This window comes from Balaenoptera acutorostrata, chromosome 1 (assembly GCF_949987535.1).
Source record: "Balaenoptera acutorostrata chromosome 1, mBalAcu1.1, whole genome shotgun sequence".
NCBI lineage: Eukaryota > Metazoa > Chordata > Mammalia > Artiodactyla > Balaenopteridae > Balaenoptera > Balaenoptera acutorostrata.
This window is the reverse complement of record NC_080064.1, coordinates 149,783,769-149,801,781: the sequence shown is the minus strand read 5'-3', so window position 1 is coordinate 149,801,781 and position 18,013 is coordinate 149,783,769. Positions and strand designations below refer to the sequence as shown.

General features: G+C 40.6%; 1 protein-coding gene across 1 annotated transcript in view; it reads left to right on the top strand.

Annotated features, from left to right (window-relative positions):
- CENPF (centromere protein F) overlaps window positions 1–18,013 on the top strand; it is a 62,125-nt gene that overhangs the window by 28,707 nt on the left and 15,405 nt on the right. Inside the window, exons 11-14 of the mRNA XM_007175575.3 lie at window positions 5,202–5,337; window positions 7,285–10,679; window positions 11,959–14,700; window positions 15,938–16,090. Coding sequence (XP_007175637.2) covers window positions 5,202–5,337; window positions 7,285–10,679; window positions 11,959–14,700; window positions 15,938–16,090 — 6,426 coding nt within the window. The remainder of the gene's footprint in view (window positions 1–5,201; window positions 5,338–7,284; window positions 10,680–11,958; window positions 14,701–15,937; window positions 16,091–18,013) is intronic.

The following is an 18,013-nucleotide window of genomic DNA, read 5'->3' as shown; positions in this document are numbered from 1 at the left end:
GCCGCATGGTATACGGGATCTTAGTTCCCCCACCAGGGATCGAACCCGCGCCTCCTGCAGTGGAAGCGCAGAGTCTTAACCACTGGACCACCAGTGAATTCCCGTGATGGTGTCTTTGGAGAGTCATGGTAACGATACAAAATGGTGGATGAGGTTTCCCAATGGCACGGATTACAAGGCGTACCCTGATGTTGCTTCTACCGATAGGATTTTATCTGTACTTACTTACTTTATTTATTTATTTATTTATTTTTGGCTGTGTTGGGTCTTCGTTGCTGCGCATGGGTTTTCTCTAGTTGTGGCGAGCAGGGGCTACTCTTCATCGTGTTGCTCGGGCTTCTCATTGTGGTGGCTTCTCTTGTTGCGGAGCATGGGCTCTAGGCACACAGGCTTCAGTAGTTGTGGCACACAGGCTCAGTAGTTGTGGCCCGTGGGCTCTAGAGTGCAGGCTCAGTAGTTGTGGCACATGGGCTTGGTTGCTCTGCAGCATGTGGGATCTTCCTGGACCAGGGCTCAAACCCATGTCCCCTGCATTGGCAGGCGGATTCTTAACCACTGTGCCACCAGGGAGGTCCTCGTACTTACTTTATTTGCTTCTCTCTGAATATATTTAGTTGCTTGGAGTTTATTTTAAAGGGCTTAATTAAGAACCATTTAGGGACAGTTAATAGACTGAAACAATATGAATAGAGTCATAAATCTGCTTTGTTATTTTATGAAAAAGCACAGCAGAACAGTAGAGGTTTCTTTTCCATCAAATGTCGCAGGAAAGAATTTGTTTTCACTAATCTTTTAACTATTTTGCAATTACTTTTTAGATTGTACGGTTTTTTTGTTTGTTTGTTTGTTTTTTAAGTTCTCTGTAAAGAAGTGGTTTATCCAGGTGAGGCAAGTCTAAATATATTTATCCCCTCAGTTTCAAAGGGTGTATTATGGTTATAAAATCAGAACGTCCGTCAGTAGCAAAGAAGAGGTTGTTAAAGCAGCTATGGCCTCAGAGGGGTAATACTGCTGGAGAGAGGAGGCCACAGCCCCAGAAACTCAAGTGGAAGAAAACTTCATATCAGATGATGGTTTCATCAGCAAACGTTTTTAAATGAAAGCGTTTGTTTCAGCAAAACAAATGTTCGCCTTTTGGCCAGTGGGGACCAACCAACAGATGCTTCTGCTAACACTTCCATAGGCAGACTGGCACTGAACTCTTCCCTCTGTGAGCTTCCCTTTCAGCCAGGAACTCTCCCGCGACTCCACTGGCTGCCTGGTGGAAACATTTTGTAAAATCGATCGACTGGTTAAGAGGGTCCAAACACTTTGCAAACGGTTTGCTTGGCCAAGCCTCCGTAGTGGGCTGGACATTTCTTGCAGGTGTTTCTGAAGACTCATGCATCCCTGCAGGGCCTGGTTTGTCACCTGTGCAGCTGTCCACCATGAACTCTAGCTAAATGCCCGTCATGTTGCACTTAATATTTCATTGATTTCTGTGTCCAGTGAGGGCAGTCATTGGAGGTGCGTAGCTCAGGGCCAGGGAATTCATTTAGCATTTGTCTTTAATGTACGTTTGTGTGTGTGTGCCTTCTTTTGAGGATGATATCAAGATTTCAAAGGGTTTAGCTGGCTCTTGCAGTTTGAATTGGTATTGGAATCAGAAAAGCAATTTACCCAGTTAGACTGGTGGTATAACTTAGAGGTAAAATTTTGGTGGCTTTAAAATGAGCGAGATCTGAAATTGCATCACTTTTCTGCCACCTCCCTGCTGTGTGACCTTGGGACAATGATTACCATTTCTGAGTCTGACTTTCCTCATCTGCATATGGGGACTAATACTAACCCTCCCTTTTCAGAGCTGCATTAATGATTAAATTAAATATTGTATGTCAAATGTTTAGACCCGTGCCCAGCACATAAGGGCTCTTTGGTCTTCACAACTGTTGTAACTTTTTGATGCTACCACTGTTTGCTGTCACCCATAGGTACAGAAAGGATGGGCAAAGGAAAGGGCATTTGAGATTTTTCACATATAAAATTACAGCCTATTCTAGTCTTATCGCACTGGGTGTCTTTCTGTATCTAATTATAAGTACAAACAAGTTTATCAGGCTTATAGGTTTTGGATGCCGAAAAAATGAGACAGTTGTACTGAAATTTTCCTTGTCCATGTTAGCAAACTAATATGCTGCTCACAGTGAGAAATTATCAGTAGTGGAAATGTGATTTAATGGCCCAATACAGGGTAAAGTTAGCATTTAGTATCAAAGTGAATGGAAGGTTTAGATAAGCTGCTCATCCAGCATCCAGCGCCAACCCCACAGCATTGGGGTTAGGCAATCATATACCATCATTTGACAGCCTAGATGAGGGAACACTTGCTTGGGGACCTTCCCGAGCGTGGGGACCTGTATTACAACGGGGTCCCCCTAAGGGGCCTGGTCTGGCAGGCAAGAATGATGAGGTGGAAGGGGAAAAACACATCCTTTGCATCCATCCCTGGTTCACCATATAGACTTCACCCAGCAGGGGACGTATTAAGCTTCATTCATGGATGGGATCACGAAATGCCACACAGTAACTGAAATTTGTTTTGTCTGGTCCTAGGAAATGATGCTTCCCTGGCTGTTCCTAAACCAAAGTTGATCTGGGTGGAATTGCTCGCTAAGCTCTAAGGCTGGCTTGTGGTTATAGGGTTTTTTGTTGTTTTTCCAGACTAGTGCCCAACTCTGCAAATCACATGAGGTTGCAAGAGATGCCTAGGAGAATATATCCTTGTATGCTTAACGCATCGTTGGCAATGAGCTACCCAGTCAAATCTTAAATGGCTGTAAGCTGTGCAGAAAACTAATTGCTGATGGGTGGCAGCCTACAGCTCCATTTTCAGGTGTTCATTTTCTAAATTCTGGCTTTTTAAAATTCTTGGGTTGGCCATAGCCATAGCATGATAAGCCTGCTGGGTCCCAGGATTGGCTGAACATTTCTTCATTTGAAACAAGTATTTATGGAACTACTGCCAGAATAGACAAAGACATGTTAATCTTTTCATTGAGCTTAGTATTCATTTAAATGTCTCCAGTTATACACAGAGATGGATAGAGATGAACAGACACATAAACATAAGTTGCACCCTCCCTCCTGGGGTCCCTCCCCACCTCTTCTCCTCCTTTTCACCTTCCTTCCTCCTACTGGGATGCACCCAGCTTTGTATACAGTGTCTGGTCAGCTTTCTCGTCACGCCTCTAGATGTAGGTGCCATTTGACTTGATGATATTTTTTAGGGTAAAAAATATAAGTTGCAAAATAAAAATGCTAAGTCAATTCAGATGGTTACATTCTAGTTACTCTCTTATGTTGAGCTCATTTAGCTGATCTTAGCATTGATCACACACATCTAGCTGCTGTTAAATTTTAGGAGGAAACACTACTGATAATGCTCCATTACCCTTGTTAAAGTGCGTTCAGGTATTTTTCCTTTCACATCTGTGATCTCATTTGAGTGGTGATTATTTGGAGCCTGAAGAGCAAACAAGCGATTATAGATTCTCTAGTTGAATGATGCTAGTATAAGTCAGTAACATCATTGCACTTTCGTGATCATTCTTTGCAGAATTTCACAGTGGCTGGTATGAACGTCAGTCTTGAGGCGAGTTGGAGCGGGCTTTTAGTTCTGGTTGATCTCTTAATTTGATAGCTTGTCAGTTGAGCTCATGGAAAGGAGGTAGGATCAGGACAAAGGAGACAGAAGTATAACTGTAACGGACTCTGTCTTATTTTGATGATGAAATGAACATATATACATGAATACAGCAGCTGCCAGCAAGTTTTCAAGTGCTTTCTACCAGCCAGATTCTCCCTCTTCTTGAATTTGGCTTTGCTATGTTGGTACCCATCTGCTGGTAGTAACCAGACTGATAATTGAAGGCAGGCTTCCAGCACTGAATTGCCAGGGCCATCTGTTTTCCAACAGTGCCGTAGAGTTTTGGAGGATGGGTCTTAATTGTTTCTTTAAGATTCAAAAATTTCCCCTACTTTTCAGCTTTTCAGAGGGATATTTTTTAAGAGTGTGTGTGTGTGTGTGTGTGTGTTTTAAAGTCAGGCTTATGAATCCCACCGCCCCCACCAAGGATGGCAGTTGCTTGATTCTGTCAGTTTGTAATGATATATGCCAATTCCCAGCGGTCCAGAGGGTGGCATATAACATAGGTTGAAATACTTATCAGCTGAGCTGTAATATCATTGAAGGTTGAACAGCAGGTTGAGGAATATGGATAGAGGATTTATAATATTTATTATGCAAGTCATATGGTTAATAAGAAGCATTTTTATTCGGCATGCAAATATTGCTTCACTTTAAGACTCAGAAAAGTAGACAGGTCCCCCTAGCAAATAGAATGGGGCTGCATGTGTGTCTCTGCTACTCTATGGCACGTTGATGCATGGGTCCTTCATTTAATCAGGTACCCAAAGGACCTGTTTTCCCTGTGAAATCTCAGATTCCTCCACCTAGAATTAATTCTTCCATGCTCCAGCCCTCTGATTTCCCATAGCACACTTCCTCTCTCTTGAGGATGTAGTGCACCTTGGTGTGTATTACGTGATTGGTATTACATCTTCCCCCACTGGCGGGTACCTGGTCCTGGGGGCAGAGACTCTCTTAGTCTGTAGCTGCATCTTTCACAATGCCCATTCCAACATCTTTACATTGCAGACTTTCTTAATAAACATTTATTAAAGGTAATTTTACTCATAAAGACATTCCCATAACGGTGAACCTCAAGATGGTTTTACAACGAAACATCAAAATTTGTCACGTGAATTTTTTGGTTCGATAGCACCTCAGAACTTTGCAAAGATACATTTGATCATTCAGGTGTGATGGGAACTTGGAGGATTTGTGTCTTTGGGGAGCTTGTAAATAGGGTTTTCCTTTATGAACGAACACTTTCACAACCATAGGGACATCCAGAAAGTTCAAAAAATATATTTCTTGAAGTAAAAAGATTATCATCCGTTTTGGGTTTTGTGCTTTTGACTTCTATTTATAAAATCATTTTATTGAAGTAAAACTATGGAACTTCATTGCTCAAAGGGAAAGTGTGATTCCTCCCCTAGTGAGATACACACACAGTCCCATTAGGGACCGTCACCAATGCAGAAGTCCTAAGCTCCTTGAGCATCTGCTTGGGTGATAACTAACTAAACCTGTGCTTTAGGAAATGAAGAGGGAAAACAGCCTCCTTAAGAGTCAGTCTGAGCAAAAGGCCAGAGAAGTCTGCCACCTGGAGGAAGAACTGAAGAAGGCCAAGCAGCGTTTGAGTCAGAGCCAGAACTTTGCAGAAGAAATGAGGGGTGAGTAAACGTAGCGTTTTTGAGTTCTTTCTCTAGGCTAATGTTCCCACGAAGGAGGATGGATATCATTAGAAGCTTCTTTGAATTTTTCCATATCTTCTCCCAGAGAGATGCCTGCAGTTGATGTGGAAAAAGTTTTTGCTTTTCCACTTTTTCGTTTCCAGAGTGATAGTTGGACTTTTTTTTTTTTTATTGGAACACACTGAGTCCCCAGATGCCTGGTTTTCAGCACTTTGAAACCAGAAGGGTAAATATTTTCCACACAAAAGTAAATTGTCGGGGCTGTCTCTCGCCCCAGAGTGCTATTTTGTGTCTCAAGTGTGTCTGTTAGTTACATCCAGACGGCGCATCTTCTTACCCATCACCATTTCCCTTATAATGGAAAATCCTATGTTAAATGCATGTTTTCCCAGCCCTTAGTGACCATTGTTTTGGGATGGCTTACTTGTCTGAATGATTTTATTTCCTTACTCTCTGTATAGCCATAGAATGACGCTGTATACACCAAATGAATCCACCGTTTGTTTCACATTTATGTATATGTGCCTTGAGTCTTTACTTAGATTTATGTTCTCCCCTGAGGTATTTGCACATCTTGGATTTCTTTTAACTTGACTTGTGGAATGGGTGTCACACTTCTCTGTGACTGTTTTCTTTTTAAATTCCAGTCTCCCTAAGACAGCTTTCAATTTTTCCACGGCAGGAGGTAGAAATGTCAATCTTCAGCTTTTTTGAAAGAAAACTATAGGAAAAGAAAGGGTTAGGGCGTTTTTCAGTGTTGGTCATCAGTATCATTGTTTGAGGTCCTCACACGCAAAGTGGATTGATATCCCCTGTGGTGCTGCCTCCACCAGCCTTCCACTCTCAGTATGTAGCCTGAGATTAGGGGGCTAAAAATAGGAATGATTTCTAGTTACATCTGAGTTTATAATACCTGCTACCTTTTTCATCTACTATTGAGATTCTCAACTTTTATTCTTCCTCAACATACTTGGGAAGCCTTCCCATCATTGTTGAATGAAAGCAGTGTGGTTATTCTCAACTAGGAGGGGCCGGTGGGCAGAGGGGAGTTTTTAGGCAGAGGACAGGTGGTAATGGAGTTTGTGATGTCTTCCTGATGATTCTCATCTTCACAGGCACCACCCTCACTCTGAGGGGCTGGGATGTGGGGGGATATTGCTTCTCAGTGATAGTCACACGTAGGCCTCGAGAGTTACTGATATATAGCACCATATATTATTAATATATATATATATTAGTTGAAGTATAGTTGATTTACATGTCAGTTTCAGGTGTACAGCACAGTGATTGTGTTTTTTATACACACACACACACACACACACACACACATATATATCCTTTTTCAGATTTTTTCCCCTTATAAGTTATTACAAAATATTGAGTATAATTCCCTGTAGCACTTTATACTCTAGTACTTATGCCTGATCCTATGGATTTTTTGGCTAAAATGGCAAAGAAGTTATTTACTTTTCTGAGAAATCCAGAATACTCCATAGTATTCCTGAGATATTTCCATTTTAGTGCTGCTCTTGTCACACTTTTCTCTCCTTGAATAAGTATTTCCAAAGGGCAAAAGTATGCATATACATAAACACATATAAGGAAAAAGAATAAAAGAAAGTTTCATGTGCTTAGGAAAATAATCCCTTGGTATTTTATACAACAACACTTTATTAAGCTGCTGAGAAAGAAGACAAACAAATGTACTGCCATCCTGAAAGGACCATTTTCTCATTGTCTTTATATAAGCTTAGATAATTATCAGGTGATCTACTTTCAAGGAGGTATGCAGGCAATAATGCCAGTTTTTACAGGACTTGAGAAGCTGTTAGTTTGTTTGGATTTTTTTTTTTTAGAGTTTAGAATTCTTGTAGAGTAAATATTTATTAAAACCATGACAACTTAAAAAAATTTCTTTTTTAATAGCTAAGAATACTTCTCAGGAAACCATGTTAAGAGATCTTCAAGAAAAAATAAATCAGCAAGAGAATTCCTTGACTTTAGAGAAACTGAAGCTTGCCTTGGCTGATCTGGAAAAGCAGCGAGATTGTTCTCAAGACCTTTTGAAGAAAAGGGAACATCACATTGAACAACTGAATGAAAAGTTAAGCAAAACAGAGAGAGAGTCCGAAGCTTTATTGAGTGCTTTGGAATTAAAGAAGAAAGAATATGAAGAATTGAAAGAAGAGAAAACTCTGTTTTCTCGCTGGAAAAGTGAAAATGAACAACTTTTAAATCAGATGGAATCAGAAAAGGAAAGCTTGCAGAGTAAAATTAATCACTTGGAAACCTGTCTTAAGACACAACAAATAAAAAGTCACGAATACAATGAAAGGGTAAGAACATTGGAGATGGAAAGAGAAAATCTAAACGTCGAGATCAGGAACCTTCACAATGTGATAGACAGCAAGACTGCAGAGGCAGAGACACAGAAGCAAGCTTATGGAGAACTACAACAGAAAGCCGAGTTCTCAGATCAGAAACATGAGAAGGAAATAGAAAATATGTGTTTGAAAATTTCTCAGCTTACCGGGCAAGTTGAAGATCTAGAAGATAAGCTTCAGTTACTCTCAAGTGAAATAATGGACAAAGACCAGCGTTACCAAGACTTGCATGCTGAATCTGAGAGCCTCAGGGATCTGCTAAAATCCAGAGATTCCTCTGTGGTGACAAATGAGTCTCATCAGAGAAGTCTTTTGGCATTTGAACAGCAGTCTGCAGTGAATAATTCCTTTGCAAATATAACTGAAGAACAAGAAAGTGTGCCTTCAGAAAGGAGCAAATGCCATTTAGAAACAGACCAAAGTCCAAAAAGCTCATCCATGTTACAAAACAGAGTCATTTCTCTTGAATTTTCATTAGAGTCTCAAAAGCAGATGAACTCAGATCTGCAAAAGCAGTGTGAAGAATTGGTGCAAATCAAAGGAGAAATTGAAGCAAATCTCATGAAAGCAGAACAGATGCATCAAAGTTTTGTGGCTGAAACAAGTCAACGAATTAGTAAGTTACAAGAAGACACTTCTGTTCATCAGAATGTTGTTGTTGAAACTTTAGTTGCCTTGGAGAGCAAGGAAAGAGAGTTGCAACTTTTGAATGAAAAATTAGAAACTGAGCAGGCAGAGATTCAAGAATTAAAAAAGAGCAACGATTTACTTCAGGAATCTCTAAAGGAGCTACAACTTTTGTCTGAAACTCTGAGCTTGGAGAAAAAGGAAATGAGTTCCATCATTTCTCTTGATAAAAAGGACATTGAAGAGCTGACCCAAGAGAATGGGACTCTCAAGGAAATTAATGCAACCTTAACCCAAGAGAAGATGAACCTGCTCCAAGAAACTCAGAGTTTTTCAAACTGTATAGATGAAAGAGACAAAAGCATTTCAGAGCTATCTAACCAGTACAAACAAGAAAGACTTACTTTACTCCAAAGATGTGAAGAAACAGGAAATGCATTTCAGGATCTTAGTGAAAAATATAAAGCAGAGCAGGAAAAGAACTCTCAATTAGAATGCTTGCTGAATGAATGCACGAGTGTTTGTGAAGATAGAAAAAATGAACTGGGACAGCTAAAGGAAACATTTGCAAGGGAACACCAAGCATTTGTATCGCAATTAGCATTAGCTGAAGAAAGAAACCAGAGTTTAATACTAGAGTTGGAGACAGTGCAGCAAGCCCTGAGATCTGAGATTACAGATATCCAAAGCAATTCCGAGAGGGAGGCTGACGGTTTAAAGCAAGAAATCATGACTTTAAAGGAAGAACAAAGTAAAATGCAACAGGAAGTTAATGCCTTATTACAAGAGAAGGAGCACCTGATGGAATTAATGAAGACGAAACATGAGCATCAGCATCTAGAATTGGAACCAATTCAAGACTCTGTGAAAGTAGCAGAGAGGAAGATAAATACATGTCACGTTCAACTTCCGATGGACCTTGAAGTTAAAGATGCTTCTCTAGACACTTATAATGCGCAACTGGCACAAGTAGAAACTAAAGTGAGAAACATGGAATTAAAACTTCAGGAGAGTGAGAAGGAGGAGTACCTACAGCACGAATTACAAATTAGAGGAGAATTAGAAACTGGAGATGTGCAACAAGGCACTCAGTCACAAGATATTAGCGGCCTTGGAAACTTTGAAATAGATCCAGAGGAAAAATATATTTCTGTGCTTCACGAGTTGTCAACCAGTCAGCAGGACAATGCCCACCTGCAGTGCTCTCTACAGACGGCAATGAACAAGCTGGACGAGTTAGAGAAGATGTGTGAGGCGTTGCAGGTGGAAAAGCTTGAACTCATATCTGAGCTGAACGACTCAAGATCAGAATGTGTCACAGCAACTAGCAAAATGGCAGAAGAGGTAGGGAAACTAGTAAATGAAGTTAAAATATTAAATGACGAAAATGGACTTCTCCAAGGTGAGTTAGTGAAAGAAACGCCAGAAAGTGAATTTGGTGAACAGCAAGATGAGCAGACGTCTGTGTCCTTAAATCCTTTGGATGACAGTAATTCCTATGAGCACTTGACAGTGTCAAACAAAGAAGTTCACATGCACTTTGCTGAATTACAGGAGAAATTCTCATCTTTACAGAGTGAACACAAAATTTTACATGATCAGCACTGTCAGATGAGCTCTAAGATGTCAGAGCTACAGTCCTACATCGACACATTAAAGGCTGAAAATTCAGTCTTGTCCACGAGTCTGAGAAACTCTCAAGGCGACTTGGTAAAGGAGGTGATGCCAGAACCCGGGGAGAAGCATTTACTGTCCTTGTCACTCTCTGGTGTGACTGACAGCCCTGGTAATGCAATAGAATCCTCTTTTTACAAAGATCTTTTAGAGCATATGGGAGAAACATCCCTTTTGAATACTTTAGACAGGACTGTTTTGGCAAACCAGTCCAGTGTAGAGGAGGTCTCTTGCAGTAGTCTGGAGGAGGAGAATCTGACTGAGAAAGAAATCCCCTCTGCCCCGGTGAGGAGCATTGAAGAACTTGAGACCGTCTGTCAGATGTACCTGCAGTCTTTCAAGAAGCTAGAAGAGAAAATTGAAAGTCAAGGGATTACGAAAAATAAGGAAATCGAAGAACTCGAACGGTTACTAAGTTCTTCAAGGGAAGAGCTTGACTGTCTCAGGAAGCAGTATTTGTCAGAAAATGAACAGTGGCAGCAGAAGTTGACAAGTGTGACAGCAGAGATGGAGTCCAAGTTGGCGGCAGAAAAGAAACACACGGAACACCTTACACTTGAGCTCGAAGTAGCGCGACTCCAGCTTCAAGGTCTGGACTTAAGCTCTCGGTCTCTGCTTGGCACCGACATAGAGGATGTAAGTATGTGGGATTGACATGCTATTTCTCTAATCGAGTGCCTAGTAGGCACATAATCAATGTTTGTTGAATTGACATCGACATTAAATCTAAACTAAAATATTTTTAGGGTTCAAGGACATAAGAACAAAATATAACAAAGTTTTGAAAAAATAAACCAGAACTTTAGGAAAGTGAGACAACTTTATTTGGGGAGTACATTTCTATCATGATTATCTTTAAACACTATTATATTGGACATTACTAAAGATGTTTTTTAAAGACTCCTAGAGAAAATCATGTTACACAGTCAGAGCATGTTCTTCAGGACGTCTGTGTGTTTTCACTCTTTGTGAGTTAATAAAGCACATTAAATATCAAGTTGGAACTTAGGAATGGTAAGGTGATATGAATTTTAACCTCTCTTGCCCTTTTCAGACTGTTTTTAACGTTACAGTTATACTCATGAACCTAAATATTGGAATTTATTATGTATTTCTAATACTTTTCTGACAATTTGCTTGGATACAAATTTGGATATCAAATCTATGATTTGATATCAGTCATTCAAAGAGACATTTCTTTCTTTATAGAATATGAAATTGTTCAGTTACTTATAACTTTCTCTTTTCTAGTCTACCAGCTAAACTAATAATGGCATACAGACAATGAGTCTCACTTAATTCCCTCCCCCTACCTCTGTAAGGTAGGGAGGGCAGGTGAGAGGTGACAGCAGTTGTAGTCAAAGTAGCAGATCCCTGTTTTACAGAGAAGAGAAAGTGAGGTTCAAACATGTGATTTATCCAAGAATATAGTAAGTGCTGGATCTGTGATTAAGTCCTTGGGCTGGGAATCTGGTCATTAAACCCTACTGCCTTCTCTTGTCGAAGAATATCATAAATGCTGACCATTTTATGTGGAATTTGTTAGCCTCTTATTTGATAATCCCAAAGAAAATTTCATATTTAGGTTACCTAGCATATTGCTAGCAAGGAAAAAATTTTGAAATGTAACTACATCACAATTTAGATGATCACGTAACTGACCCTGAAGGGTTTGTCTTCATGATAAATACCCAGTACCTTGCCCATAGAGAACACTTACTGAATGTTTGTTTAATTGTGTTGAATATTTGGACGGAGAGAGGTGAATTTGGTGGGAAGAATGCCCTTTGAAGAGATGTGTTTAGCAGAAGCAAGTAGGCAGTTTCTCAAAAATAATACTATAATTCAGCTGATTTATTCTATTTTGATTCTTCTTGAAAAATAAAGTGCTTCTCATTATATCTTACAACTACAGGCCATTCGGGGTGGAAACGATAGCTGTGACATAAGAGAATCGGAAGAATATACTTCAGAAACTAAAGAGAGGACACCAAAGCATGAGATTCATCAGATTTGTGAAAAAGATGTTCAGCAGGACCTCAGTCTAGAGATGGAGAAAATAACTAAGACGAGTGCAATCAAACTTATAGGAGAATGGTCCAGGGAGCAGTCCCCAGAAACCAGTCATGGGACCCCAGTGGAAGACACAACCCAGGGCTGTTCAGAATGCATTTCCGAATTGTCACTTTCCGGTCCTGATGCTTTGGTACCTATGGATTTTCTGGAGAATCAGGTAACCATTCAGAATCTCCAACTGCAGGTAAAAGAGACATCAAATGAGAATTTGAGATTACTTCATGGCATAAAGGAACGTGACCAAAAAGTTGAAAGCTTGCTAAATGAAATCAAAGAGTTAGACTCAAAACTCAATTTACAGGAAGTACAACTAACTACCAAGATTGAAGCATGTATAGAATTGGAAAAAATAGTTGAGGAACTTAAGAAAGAAAAATCAGATTTCAGTGAAAAATTGGAATCCTTTTCTCGTGATAACCAGAGAGTAGAAAGTTCGGGAGGCCTCACTTCTAACTTAGAAATGGGCACAGATAAATTGTCACATGAAGGTATTGAAGATGAGGTAGCCAAGGTGATCGACAACTGGAGAGAGAGATGTCTCAGTGTGGAAAATGAGCTGCAGAGGATGAAAGCTGAGAGAGGTAGCACAGAGCATCAGGCCCTCTCTGCGGAAGCCAACTTAGAGGTAGTTCAAACAGAGAAGCTGTTTTTAGAAAAAGACAATGAAAATAAGCAGGAATTTATAACCTGTCTTGAGGAAGAACTCTTGGTGGTCACAAGTGAGAGAGACCAGCTTCGTGGAGAATTAGATACTTTGTCAAAAGAAAATCAAGAGCTGGATCAGATGTCCGAAAAGATGAAGGAGAAAATACGAGAGCTCGAATCTCATCAAGATGAGTGTCTACATCTCCAAGAGCAGCTGCAGAGTTTGGAAAAGGACTCTCAGGCACTGTCTTTGGTAAGAAGTGAGCTGGAAAACCAAATCAGACAACTGAATAAAGAAACAGAATCGCTCGTAAGGGAATCCGAGAGCCTGCAGACGAAACTGAGTGAATTGGAGCATGAAAAGCTGACCGTCGCCAAGGCCTTGGAGGCTGCACTGACGGAGAAAGGCGAGGTCGCGGTGAGGCTGAGCTCAACGCAGGAGGAAGTGCACCAGCTGAGAAAAGGCATTGAGAAACTTAGGGTCCGCATCGAGGCCGATGAAAAGAAGCAGCTCCACGTCTCAGAGAAACTGAAAGAAAGCGAGCGTAGGAACGACTCGCTTCAGGATAAAGTTGAGACCCTGGAAAGGGAATTGCATATGGCAGAAGAAAACCAAGAGCTGGTGATTCTTGATGCTGAGAATTCCAAGGCAGAGGTGGAGACCCTAAAAACACAAATAGAATTGATGACTGAAAGCCTGAAAGCTTTAGATTTAGACCTTGTCACCATACGGTCCGAAAAAGAAAATCTGGTGAAACAACTACAAGAAAAACAAGGTCAGGTGTCTGAATTACACACGTTACTCTCTTCATTGAAAAATGTATTAGAAGAAAAGGAGCGAGAGAAAATACAGATGAAAGAAGAATCTAAAGCTGTGGTGGAGATACTGCAAACACAATTGAAAGAGCTAAGTGAGGAAGTAGCAGCCTTGTGTGATGAGCAGGAGACCTGGAAGGTGGAAGAACAGAGTCTGGACTCCCCAGTGCAGGAAGTACATCAGCTGAGAAATAACATTGGAAAGCTGAAAGTCCACCTAGATACTAATGAAAGGAAGCAGCTCCATATCTTAGAAAAACTGAAGGAAAGTGAGCATCAGGCAGCTTTGCTTAAGGACACAGTTGAGAACCTTGAAAGAGAACTAGAGGTATCAGGAAAAAAACAAGAGCATGTGATTCTTGAGGCTGAGAAGTCCAAAGCAGAGGTAGAGACCCTGAAAGCAAAAATAGAGGAGATGGCCCAAAATCTGAGAGCTTTGGAGTTAGATCTTGTCAATACAAGGTCAGAAAAAGAAGATCTGACAAAAGAATTACAAAAAGAGCAAGGTCGAGTGTCTGAATTAGAAACATTAAACTCTTCATTTGAAAATCTACTGCAAGAAAAAGAGCAAGAAAAAGAACAGATGAAAGAAGAATCTAAAGCTGTGGTGGAGATACTGCAAACACAACTGAAAGAGCTAAGTGAGGAAGTAGCAGCCTTGTGTGATGACCAGGAGACCTGGAAGGTGGAAGAACAGAGCCTGAGTAGTCAGGTAGATTCCCTTGAACATGAGAAGGCTCAACTGCTACAGGGCCTTGATGAGGCCAAAAGTAATTACATGCTTTTGCAGTCTTCTGTGAATGGCCTCATTCAAGAAGTAGAAGATGGCAAACAGAAACTAGAGAAAAAGGATGAAGAAATCAGGATACTAAAAAATCATATTCAAGACCAAGAGCAGCTGGTCTCTAAACTGTCCCAGATGGAAGGAGAACAGCAACTTTGGGAGGAGCAAAGAACAAAACTGGAAAATCTGATGGTGGAATTGGAGCAGAAGACCCAAGTGCTGCAATCCAAAAATGACACTTTGCAGGACGCCTTAGAAGCTCTGCAGAATTCTTCCAAGGATCTGGAGAAAGCGCTTGAATTGACAAAAATGGAAAAAATGTCCTTTGTTGAAAAAGTAAGTGGCTTTATCTCTACATTTGAATGTGTTGTCACGCGGGAGGGTCAACCACTGTGTGAATTCTGTTTCCTTCTGGACAGTGTTTGCAGTATTGGACCAAACTTTGTAAAGGCTTTAAATTTGGGGGTCTTGAACTGTGGGGACATAGAGTTGGCTCCAGCAGTGGTGGCCCTTTGCTTTGGCACACACTTCCATGGGGCACTTCTATGGACTGGCATGGTTTTCACTGTGGCACCTGGACAGGGCAGAAGCTTTTGGGTTGTGCGTGGTTCCTTTCTCACAGTACATCAGAATAGTAGCCCCCATACCCATACTCAGTTGAGAACCACTGCTGTAGAGAGTATAACAGATATCAGTTAGAATCAGTAGGGATCCCCTTTGCTGCTGCCCTGCCTTTTTTTGCCTTTAGGAGAAAGAACTATTAAAGATACTGATACGATTGTAACCGATAGAACCCTCATGGCTCCCAGGGCATGTCCTGGGGATTTTTATGCTTTCAGCCCCTCTTTTGTATCTTCTCTTCGGGCAGTCTCCTGTTCTCTTAGCTGATGTTTAAAGGGAAAATCTGCCATCTGGAAGCTCAATTATTAAAGAAAAATTAAGTTTTTGCCCTATACTTACTGACCTAGGAAAGTGATTCCTTCAAATTAAGTTTCTACTGGACAAATATTAAGAGACTGTCCAGAAAATACAATCAATCATACCGCTCTATTTTCCAAGAATTTCAAGTTTTTGTATGGCAGTTATGGGTGGAGACAATCAGACAAACTATACCAGGCTGTTTCAATCTGATATAGGGACGAATGTAAATAATACTGCTTTAACTGGTTTTAACGAATCATAGTCATGTTTCTTGCATTTTAGCATGGCATTGGAGAGTTAGTAAGAGATCCAAGAGCTGATAGATTAAGTCACTGCCTCGTACAATATTCTCTGATATTTAAGTTTAATTCAAATCATTACTTCTATGAAGGATTTTAAGACTTGGTAATATTATCTTTCTTTGTCATTCCTTTCCTTATTGTTGTCTTTTATTAAATCTTGCAGAGAAGAAAAGGTAAGCTTACCAGTAGGTTTTGAGAACATTAGTTGAGTGGATTAGTAAAGGGAGGATTAGCTGGGTTTTATTTTATTATTGGAAGCTAAAGCGAATGTCGTGAATATGCTGTATAAGAGTGATTAATTTGATCAAACAGACAACCATAAGCAGATCCTAACGAAGACGAAATTTCAGGTAAACACAATGACTGTGAAGGAAACTGAGCTGCAGAAGGAAATGCATGCGATGGTACAGAAAACGACGGAGCTGAAAGAAGAATTTAGTAGGGAGAAAAACAGGCTAACTGAAGATTTAAAATTAGTGTCGGAAGAAATAAAGAGCAGAAAAGTAAGTTTCTCTGTGACAGATTCATTACACTCTGATAATTCTTGTGCACTCTCTCCTTGTTTGTTTTTGTAAGACCTTCTGTAACGTACCAAACTTTTTTTTTAGCTTTTGAAAAGAGTAACCCAAGCTTATGTCATGATCAGACCTGCAGTAATTTTCGCCATCCAGCACTGTCATGAGCCCGGAAAGAGTCAGGCGAGGCCCCTGAACACATGGAAATACCTGTCACGGAGCCCAAATAGTTCTTTCATAGAAGACGACCCTTGTAACTACATTAACACATACCAGAAATGGATTTCATGCCGCTTTCAGTAGGCTGTTGTCCTAGCCTGCCACAGATTACAAGCCAGAACGTTGCTAGAGACAAATGCACTGATCTTGCAAAGAACTAACAAAGTAACAGAAAGAAAGTCATAGTAAGATGTAAAGTTGGAGCAGTCTTGGGGTGCTATTTTAGGGCAGGTTGTGGCAGAACTATAGCATTTGGGCTGCCGCCCCCACTGCTGGTTCCCTAATAGACATGGCTGATTCATGCGCTTTCTCCTGAATCTCTTAACACCAAGTCCTAGGTAGCAGCTACCATGCGTGCAAATGGTAAACACTCCTATATTCATGTAGTCCTTGTGCAACTTCATCCCTAAGTAATTCTCAGAAAAGGACAGCAAAATATAGTTGTGATTATGACCCAGAGTAATCACAAAAAGTTGAAACCATATTTGTAATGGCCTGTATAAGGAGTTGGGGAGGTTAGTGCTTTTCTTTAAATGTGGTATTTAATCTAATGAAAATTGAAAAGTTTGGGCATTTAATCTCAGCAACTGGCTCATGGAATTTTCTGGCAATGCTGTGTGGAAGGAGTTCCTATGGATAATATTTGAGTCCTGCGTCTGCTAAAATCTCCTTTGGTACTGAGCAGCTTGGGAGTATCCCAAGTATATTGTTATTTGTCTTTCATTTATAGGCTCTACTAAAAAGGAAAGCTATGTGTTCAGCCTCAAAGCCATACATATGAGTGTGTTAGTCTGCAATGGCTTTATTCATTCTATAAACACGGCTAAGGTCAGAGGATAGAATGGTGAGCGATAGCTGTCCTGTGGTTCTTCCTGCACTCATAGAACTTACCATCTTGACATACAATAAATCATTAAATAGGAAATATATCAAATAATCATAAACTGTTAAGTGCTATAAAGGAAGCAAGATTCTTCACTGCAGAATATTTGGGAAGTGGAGTGTGGGGTAAGGAAGAACCTAATTTAGATGGGGTGGTCAGAGAATGTCACGTGCAAGGCAAGGAGTCAGCCATGTGAAGAACAGGGCAGACAAAGGAGCCTTCTAGGTCTAGAAAGCAGTGTGATAGCATCTCTGAAATTAGAAAGATCTTTGTACATTTTAGAAATGGAAAGGAAGCCATTGTGCCTTGAGTCAGATGGAAAATAATAGGAAAGAAGGTTGGAGCAGTAGAAAGGCATGGTAGAGAACTGGAGTAGAATCTAAAGTGACACCAAATACATGAGGCTGGAGATTGAAGGGAACGTTTAGGGTGGATACATGAATTTGGCTAGTTCAGAATATAGGTAGTGTTTTAAAATTATGGGAATGGTAGGAAATATAGATGGAGAAGAGAAGATGGCTCAGGGCCTAGCCCAGATGCCCTCCAGCATGTAGGGTGAGATGGAGGAGGAAGAGCCAGCAGAGAAACTGAGAAGACAAGATGAGGCAAACCAGGAGAGTGTCATGTTCTAGAAGCCACACTGCAGGCTCTCTCAAGACCGAAGGAGTGGTCAGCGGCAGCAGATTCTACTTGGAGTTCGCATGAGATGAGGGCTGAAGAATGCTCCTCGGGTTTGCAACATGGAGCTTAATGACGCCGTGAAAAGCCATTTCAGGAGGAGGTGGGATGAAAGCAGGTTGGAGTGGGTT